Below are 9,712 nucleotides of genomic sequence, written 5' to 3'. Positions count from 1 at the left end.
ATATACCAAAGCCTCTAAAAAGACAAACTAATGCATTTGTACAGCTTTTTAAAAGAAACTGTTTCCATCCTCTTTGAATTTTCTTTAGAGCAGCAGTTCATTTGGCAGAAGGAGACAAAACAGATATTGTTCTTTTTATTTTCTACAGAAGACAAACAAATTACACAGACTTCTTACATAATCAAAGACATTTACAGAATCAGCCATGATTTGGTTTGGATTTACAGAATCTGGAATTGAGTCATAATCACAGCCTCAGCTATTGTTGTACTATTAACAACTTTACCTGCAGTAGTATGGTGGAACTCAGGATCTAAAGTAAGACCCCATGAAAGGAACAGAGATTAGAGTATATATTTCAAGAGAGCTGCACAAACAGGGTTTTCAATATATAAACAACCAAAAGATGATTATGAATCATGAGTAGCTTGGACCTAATACTAATTAATAAGATGGAATAACTTCAAAGTAAAGTTAAGTTGCCACTAGTAACTTTCCCCAACTAATAGAAATATGTCCCAGGAAGGTTTGTATGTTTTATGGAAATCATTTTATCTTGGAAGAATCCTCAGTCGTTGCTTTGTGGTTGTACTTGAAAAAAATCCCTGTTTCACAACTTCCTCCTTTGCCTAAATTGTGTAAAAAAAAAAAAAAAAAAAAAAGAAAGAAAGAAAATCTGTTTCATGTTTCACAATAATTGGTAAATTATAAAATGCACACTCACGCAAACGGTGCAGTGCAGTAGCTCAGCAAACATCCAGTAACACACCCAGAAGAGTCCTGCAGCAGACAGACTCAGAAACAAGATGAAAGCTATCGCAGCCTTGCTGCTAATGCTAAACTACCTGTCAGTCAGTCATGGTAAGTCCAGTTTTTCAAAATAAAACTACACTATCATTTACTATATTTGTTTAAACCAACCAAGAAGCAAATTATTTTTATCCTTAAAATAAATAAAGGTTCCATTCATATGACTGATGGTTTTCTCTTCACAGGCTGCACTTGCACGGAGGGTCCACAACAGTTTCCTGCTGTACAGATTGATGCTGGGCAGGGGAACGTTGTGATGACAGACATCAACAATTATGCATACTTTCTGATTGGATCACAGTGGTACAAAATGGGCTCACTCACCCTGAAGCATGTCTCAGTGGGACCTGCAGGAATCTGGGGTGTTGAGCTCGACGACAGGGTCTACAAATACGTAGCTGGCAGCTTTGTTTTTGCGAATGGTGAGCTTTATCACAGACTTAAGACAGTAGAGTGTGCGCGGTAGCAGCTGTTTGAATGAATGATCTGTACCTCTGTGTCTTCAGGTGAGAGGTTACAGCAGGTGGATGCTGGAGGAGATGGTCAGGTGGTGGGAGTTAGCTACCAGTCCACCATCCACTGTCTGAAAAGCACCATTGCCTCAGCCTACAGGGAACAGAGCACCCTGAGCTGGACAACCCTGCCTGGGCTTTTAATGTATGTCAGTTGCAGCTCAAAATATGGATGCTGGGGAGTGAACTCAGGTCAAAACATCTACTTCACAGTAAATTATTTTTTTATTTTAATGATCATTTGTGTTGTTATTTGTATGATCAAGACATCTCACCATATTTGCTTTTCGTGACAGAAAGTAACACCGAGCACCTGTGGCATCAGTGGCTGGATACAAGTGGATGGTCTTGCAGTAATGGTTGAAATTGGGACTGATGGAAGCGTCTTTGTTGTAAATAGAGGAGGAGAAGTCTTCCAAAGGTAAACACTTAATCTAGTCTGAAAGCATTTTAACTAGCCCTGGCAGTATTTCTGTTCTTTCTTCTTTCTTTTTGCTTTGACTCTTTCAGTCTCTGTTTGAATCAGGTTATTGTGTTTTTGACTCCTCTGTTGTTATCCATGCAATGGATCAACCACTATTTTGCTCTTCAACCTTAGAATGACCTCTCCACAAATGAATAACAAATTGCTCACGAAGGCAATTTGTGCTTAAATCTTTCTAGAAGCGACTTTCATTGTAATGATCACTGAGCCATACAATGTTCATGTGTAGAATCACCAGTCAAATGCTACAAAAGAAAACTAGTAATGTTTACTTATAATCATCATAGTTTCTGTAACTCAGAAACTCAGTAACTAAGAATTTTCAGATTTCAGTTGTGGATTCTTTGAATGATCTGTCTCTCCTCTATAATACATTTAGGTGTTCACTTAAAAGAAATCATAGAAATCTCATTTTTCACATCTGTTAAACATATTTACCTCTTCCTGTCACGCCTGCTAAGGCAGACGGCGTGGAGAGAAGAGAATGCGGACCCAAATGCAGACAAATGAGGTGGATGTTAACAGAAAGCAAGCCTTTATTTAGGGCTGCAACAAATATTACAAAACAAATGGCAGAAAGGAAACTAACAAAACCTAAACTGGGAAAAGGTGAACATGAAACTTGAAACATTGAACTAGAAAACATGAAACCTGGAAATGTGGAGTGAAGAAGAGCAGAGGAAATGCAGACGACCCGACAAAGAACAAAGGAAAACACACAATAAATACAGAAGAGAGACACAGCTTAACCTAATCTGACACACGAGACAGGAAGGAAGCAAAACAGAAAACTCTAACACAGGACATGAGACTACCAAAGTAAAACAGGAAATACACGAACATAGAAACCTAGATAACTAGATGTAACACAGAACATTAACAAAATCTAAAGTCTAGAAATCACCAACAATACTAAGGAATAACCAAAGGAGCTAGAAATGCAACAGACTAGACCATGAGAAACCCCCAAATCACAGAACATGAAGTAATCAAAAACATTATATTTGGGTCACCAGACCGAGCAACCATGAGACTTACAACTCTTAACTCAGGATAGATAATATGGCGAGGAGCTGAGGCCAAACCCTCAATTGCACAAATAAAACAGATCCAATGATTTAAGTATCAATGTCTTCTCTCTACAGACAAGGCATCGACAGCAGCACTCCACAAGGCACGAGCTGGACCAAAATACCAATGCCCTCTCGCATCAACCATGTGAGCTATGATCGTGGCAATCTGTGGGCCGTGACTGACTATGGGACCATCCTGAAATGTTTATGCTAGTGGTTGTAGTCTTTCCTCTTCTGTCGCATAAAACAATGTAAAAACTGATCAGCATTATGTCAACAATGGAAAAATTCACGTGGGAAAATAATTGATTGTTTTATTGTGATTACATCTTAAGTGATTCAGCAACAACATGCATAACTACTAGAATGCTGTCAGATATTTACTTCTGTATCATTCACCTGCCATCCTTTCATAAACTCTTGATTCGCTGAGACTGTTTGGATTCAGTTTTTTATTTTTGCAAGTTTTATTCAGCACAGTTACTGGCTTTCCTGTCACTGTTTTGGCTCTTTGCTTTGTGATCATTGCACATAGTAGACAAGCTTACATGAGATTATGATGGTGTTATATATTCACCAGTTTAACAGGGTCCAGACCTCTGGTGTTCTTTTATTATAAATCCCACTATGGGAGATGCACAATGCAACAACACCTCCTCCTGTACAGCAGAGTAGCTGCACCCATTTTCCACCTCAGTTCAAACAGAAGTGCTTCACATTGACCCGTAAATGTCATAATTATGTCAAAGTCAAGAATTTGTTACTTTTGATGCTGAATTTATAGATGAACTAATGGTAATAGATGGTAGGCTAGTTTGAACCACAAGTCATTTACAGTTTGTTCATGTTCAAGCTTAACACTGAGGTTAATTATGGAGTTCCACAGGGTTCAGTGCTAGGACCAATTCTGTTTACATTATACATGCTTCCTTTAGGCAGCATCATTAGAAGACATAGCATAAATTTTCACTGCTATGCTGATGACACCCAGCTCTATCTGTCCATGAAGCCAGATCACACACACCATTTAGTTAAACTGCAGGAATATCTTAAAGACATAAAGACCTGGATGGATGCTAACTTTCTGCTTCTTAATTCAGATCAAACTGAGGTTATTGTACTCGGCCCTGAAAATCTTAGAAATATGGTATCTAAGCAGATTCTTACTCTGGATGGCATTACCTTGGCCTCCAGTAACGCTGTGAGGAACCTTGGAGTCATTTTTGACCAGGACATGTCCTTCAAAGCACATATTAAACAAATATGTAAGACCGCTTTCTTCCATTTGTGCAACATCTCTAAAGTTAGAAATATCCTGTCTCAGAGTGATGCTGAAACACTAGTTCATGCATTTATTACTTCCAGGCTGGACAACTGTAATTCATTATTATCAGGAAGTCCTAAAAACTCGCTGAAAAGCCTTCAGCTGATCCAAAATGCTGCAGCAAGAGTCCTGAGAGGGACTAGAAAGAGAGAGCATATTTCTCCTGTTTTGGCTTCCCTTCGTTGGCTTCCTGTTAAATCCAGAATTCAAAATCTTGCTCCTCACATACAAGGTCTTAAATAATCAGGCCCCATCTTATCTTAATGACCTTGTAGTACCATATCACCCTATTAGAGCACTTCGCTCTCGCTCTGCAGGCTTACTTCAGATTCAAGATTCAAGAGCTTTATTGTCAGTACAGTAGTATACACAGTATACAGTGTACCGAAATGCTGTTTCACCCTAAGCCCCCCATGGTGCATTTATAAATATATAAAGGATATATCTTCAAGAGATGTATAACTAGGAATTACAAATAAATAACATGCTATGTTTCGGTAAAAATGAGCTGTACTGCACAGTGTCATGTGTTAGCAGGGTGAACAGCAGTGGACCAAGCACACAGCCCTGCGGCGATCCTGTGCTCAGTCTGACGACTTTGGAGGTTTTATTTCCTATGAAGACAGACTATGGCCTGTCAGTTAGGAAGTCCAAGATCCAAATGCAGTGGGAGGTGTTTATTCCTTGTGAGTCCAACTTCTTTACCAGCTCCTGGGGAATGACTGTGTTGAATGCTGAGCTGAAGTCAATAAACAGCATTCTGACATAAGTGTCCTTTTGTCGAGATGGGAGAGAGAAAGGTGAAGAGCAGATGAGATGGCATCATCTGTGGAGCGGTTTTGGTGATGAGCAAACTGTAGCGGGTCCAGATTCAGTGGAAGCTGAGTTTTCATGTGCCTCAATACCAGCCTCTCAAAGCACTTAATGATGATGGGCGTAAGTGCCACCGGCCGGTAGTCATTGAGGCAGGACACAGTGGACTTCTTTGGCACTGGGATGATTTGTGGTTTTGAGGCATGCAGGTACCACAGCTGGGCTCAGTGATGTGTTTAGGATGTTCGTGAGGATGCCTGCGAGCTGGTCAGCACACTCCCGAAGCACCTGGCCAGGTATGTTGTCAGGTCCTGCAGCCCTTCGCAGGTTTACTCTGAAGTGTCATCCTGACATCTGCTGTGGACAGACAAAGTACTTGGTCATTGGGTGAGGGGGGCATCTTCCTTTCTGGCTCTTTGTTCTGTCTCAAAACGTGCAAAGAAGTCATTTAGTTGGTCTGGCAGAGAGGGATCACTGCTGCATGCTGGAGGTGTTGGCTTGTAGCCCGTGATTGTTTGGATGCCGTGTCACATGCGCCGAGTGTCCTTTGTACTTGTGAAATGTGTGTTGATCTTATGTGCATACTGCCGCTTTGCGTCTTTAATGGCCCATGATAGATCTGCTCTGGCTGTAGTGTAAGCTTCTCTATTTTTGGCCTTACAGGCAGAGTCTCTGACTTTCATCAGGTTGCGTAGCTTTGCAGAGAACCAGGGTTTATGGTTTGCATAGGTGATGACGGTCTTGGAGGCAGTGACATCCTCAATGCATTTGCTGATGTAGCTGGTCACTGAAGTTGTGTACTCCTCCAGGTCCATGGTGTCTGAGTATGTAGCAGCTTCTCTAAATATATCCCAGTCTGAGCATTCAAAGCAGTCTTGCAAAACAGGTATGGCCCCCTCTGGCCATGTTCTCACTTCTCTGAAGGCTGGTCTGATCCGTTTGTTGATGGGTCTCTAGACTGGAGTGGGAAGTATGGAGATGTGGTCTGATTGTCCGATGTGGGGGAGGGGTGAAGCCTGGTATGCATGCTGGATGTTTGTTAGTGGTGCAACGGATCAAAAATCTCACGGTTCGGATCGGATCACGGTTTTAAGTCAAGGATCGGATAAATTTTCGGATCAGCAAAAATAGAAAAAAAAAAGACAAAAATTCGACTCACCATTTACTTATTTAAGTATTTTTTGCCTATTAAAAACATTCAACTGAAGACTCATTCTACACACTTATATAAAAACAAATTAAGGTGCAATATGGACATTGTGGACCATGCTGGGCAGCCTCTGCATCCTCTGCACACGGCTATAAACAACCAGAGGAGTCTGTTCAGTGACAGGTTGCTTCTCCTAAAGTCAAGGACCAGCAGACTTAAAAAGTCCTTTGTCCCACACACCATTAAACTGTTTAACTCCTCGCTGGAGGGGAGAGGGAGGGGAAACGGGGACAAAGGAGGGGGGAACAAGTAAGCTGTAGTGCCTTTTCACTGTGCAATCGTTTTTGTTAATATCCAACGGTGTAATAGACTCACTTGAAATGTGCCGTTCCCTTGTATTCTTATTCCTATTTATTCTATTTATCCCTTTTGTATACTCTGTACTGTATATACATATATACATATACAGGGAGTGCAGAATTATTAGGCAAGTTGTATTTTTGAGGAATAATGTTATTATTGAACAACAACCATGTTCTCAATGAACCCAAAAAACTCATTAATATCAAAGCTGAATGTTTGTGGAAGTAGTTTTTAGTTTGTTTTTAGTTTTAGCTATTTTAGGGGGATATCTGTGTGTGCAGGTGACTATTACTGTGCATAATTATTAGGCAACTTAACAAAAAACAAATATATACCCATTTCAATGATTTATTTTTACCAGTGAAACCAATATAACATCTCCACATTCACAAATATACATTTCTGACATTCAAAAACAAAACAAAAACAAATCAGCGACCAATATAGCCACCTTTCTTTGCAAGGACACTCAAAAGCCTGCCATCCATGGATTCTGTCCGTGTTTTGATCTGTTCACCATCAACATTGCGTGCAGCAGCAACCACAGCCTCCCAGACACTGTTCAGAGAGGTGTACTGTTTTCCCTCCTTGTAAATCTCACATTTGATGATGGACCACAGGTTCTCAATGGGGCTCAGATCAGGTGAACAAGGAGGCCATGTCATTAGTTTTTCTTCTTTTATACCCTTTCTTGCCAGCCACGCTGTGGAGTACTTGGACGCGTGTGATGGAGCATTGTCCTGCATGAAAATCATGTTTTTCTTGAAGGATGCAGACTTCTTCCTGTACCACTGCTTGAAGAAGGTGTCTTCCAGAAACTGGCAGTAGGACTGGGAGTTGAGCTTGACTCCATCCTCAACCCGAAAAGGCCCCACAAGCTCATCTTTGATGATACCAGCCCAAACCAGTACTCCACCTCCACCTTGCTGGCGTCTGAGTGGGACTGGAGCTCTCTGCCCTTTACCAATCCAGCCACGGGCCCATCCATCTGGCCCATCAAGACTCACTCTCATTTCATCAGTCCATAAAACCTTAGAAAAACCAGTCTTGAGATATTTCTTGGCCCAGTCTTGACGTTTCAGCTTGTGTGTCTTGTTCAGTGGTGGTCGTCTTTCAGCCTTTCTTACCTTGGCCATGTCTCTGAGTATTGCACACCTTGTGCTTTTGGGCACTCCAGTGATGTTGCAGCTCTGAAATATGGCCAAACTGGTGGCAAGTGGCATCTTGGCAGCTGCACGCTTGACTTTTCTCAGTTCATGGGCAGTTATTTTGCGCCTTGGTTTTTCCACACGCTTCTTGCGACCCTGTTGACTATTTTGAATGAAACGCTTGATTGTTCGATGATCACGCTTCAGAAGCTTTGCAATTTTGAGACTGCTGCATCCCTCTGCAAGATATCTCACTATTTTTGACTTTTCTGAGCCTGTCAAGTCCTTCTTTTGACCCATATATATATATATATATGCCTACCAGCCTGGCATTGGCGCGGATGATGCCGTCATTCACCTCCTACATCGTTCCCTCGCTCACCTGGAGACCGCTGGAAGCACTGTGAGAATCATGTTCTTTGATTTCTCCAGTGCCTTCAACACTATTCTTCCCTCGGTTCTGAAGGACAAGCTGGAGAACTCTGGAGTGGACCATCACCTCACTACCTGGATTTTGGACTACCTCACCGACCGACCACAGTATGTGAGGACTCAGGGCTGTGTGTCGGACAGGGTCGTCTGCAGTACGGGGGCCCCACAGGGAACGGTTCTGGCTCCGTTCCTCTTCACCATCTACACTGCAGACTTCTCCCACAATTCCACCCAGTGCTTCCTGCAGAAGTTCTCTGATGACTCTGCAATAGTCGGCCTCATCACTGATGGGGACGACAAGGAGTACAGAGGACTGACTCAAGACTTTGTGGACTGGTGCCAGCTGAACTACCTCCAGATCAACGCCAGTAAAACCAAGGAGCTGGTGGTAGACTTCCGCAGGCACAAGCATTCTCCACTGCAACCACTGAACATCCAGGGTATGGACATTGAGGCTGTGGACAGCTACAGGTACCTTGGTGTTCATCTGAACAATAGACTGGACTGGACTCATAACTCAGACGCCCTCTACAGGAAAGGGCAGAGCAGGCTGTACCTGCTGCGGAGACTCAGGTCGTTTGGAGTGGAGGGCCCACTCCTGAAGACCTTCTATGACTCTGTGGTGGCTTCTGCTATCTTTTATGGTGTGGTCTGCTGGAGCGGCAGCATCTCTGCTGGGGACAGGAAGAGACTGAACAGGGTGATCCGAAGGGCCAGCTCTGTTCTAGGATGCCCTCTGGACCCAGTGGAGGTGGTGAGTGACAGGAGAATGGCGGCTAAGCTGTCATCCCTGATGGACAACATCTCCCACCCCATGCAGCAGACTGTGACAGCACTGAGCAGCTCCTTCAGTGGGAGACTGCGGCACCCACGGTGTGGGACGGAGAGATTTCGCAGGTCTTTCCTCCCCACTGCTGTCAGACTCCACAACAAAGACTTTAACTGAACAAACACACACATCCATACATATGCAATAACACTAAGTGCAATAATCTTTTCTGGCATCGTTGTATTTTTACTCAGTTGTATATAGCATTCGTATTCTATTTTTATCTTATTGTATATTTTTATTCTATTTTATTCTACTGTATATAGTATATTATTTTATTCTATTCTGTACAGCTGTGTACTGTATTTATTCTTATTGTATTCTAATTTTTGCGTCATAACTTTTGCACTGTCCACTTCCTGCTGTGACAAAACAAATTTCCCACGTGTGGGACTAATAAAGGTTATCTTATCTTATCTTATCTTATCTTATATACACGTGTGTGTGTGTGTGTGTGTGTGTGTGTGTGTGTGTGTGTGTGTGTGTGTGTGTGTGTGTGTAGGACTGAAACTGAAGGAAATGAAGAAGTGAAAATGTTGTGAAAGCTAACAAAGCCCAAGAAATATCTGACTCAGGACATTGAGCGATGTGTTTGTGCCAGTTCTGCTTTTGTGCAGAGTATATTTTGTCCTTTTTTCTTCAGCGTTTTCATAAATTGATGTTCTGTAAGGATTTTGCTATGAATGCTAACAGCTATCTCGCTTGGAACGATGGCTGAACAAGGTTACTATCATATTTTGGTTTTGGTTATATGCCGAAGCTCCAAATGGAGCT

General features: G+C 42.2%; 1 protein-coding gene across 1 annotated transcript; it reads left to right on the top strand.

Moving 5' to 3' along the window:
* The first annotated feature begins 703 nt into the window (after positions 1 to 703).
* On the top strand, positions 704 to 3,313 carry LOC146554902 (fish-egg lectin-like). The gene is made up of 5 exons (XM_085252229.1): positions 704 to 861; positions 996 to 1,232; positions 1,317 to 1,534; positions 1,619 to 1,743; positions 2,952 to 3,313. The coding sequence occupies exons 1-5, from the start codon at positions 807 to 809 to the stop codon at positions 3,091 to 3,093; spliced, it is 777 nt and encodes a 258-aa protein (XP_085108355.1). The 5' UTR covers positions 704 to 806; the 3' UTR covers positions 3,094 to 3,313.
* Positions 3,314 to 9,712: the final 6,399 nt, after the last annotated feature.

This window comes from Mchenga conophoros, linkage group LG17 (assembly GCF_057382185.1).
Source record: "Mchenga conophoros isolate Kocher_MC1m ecotype Shallow Benthic linkage group LG17, M_conophoros_male_GT1.1, whole genome shotgun sequence".
Classification (NCBI taxonomy): Eukaryota; Metazoa; Chordata; class Actinopteri; order Cichliformes; family Cichlidae; genus Mchenga; species Mchenga conophoros.
Note: the sequence above shows the minus strand (reverse complement) of the source record. Positions and strands in the feature narration are given on the sequence as shown.

What these genes read in the sequence shown, in the direction of transcription:
- LOC146554902 (XM_085252229.1), top strand. Translation starts at nt 807, where the DNA reads ATGAAAGCTATCGCAGCCTTGCTGCTAATGCTAAACTACCTGTCAGTC. An exon ending in CTACCTGTCAGTCAGTCATG is followed by an intron (nt 862 to 995) that starts GTAAGTCCAGTT and finishes TTCTCTTCACAG; the next exon opens with GCTGCACTTGCACGGAGGGT. An exon ending in CAGCTTTGTTTTTGCGAATG is followed by an intron (nt 1,233 to 1,316) that starts GTGAGCTTTATC and finishes CTGTGTCTTCAG; the next exon opens with GTGAGAGGTTACAGCAGGTG.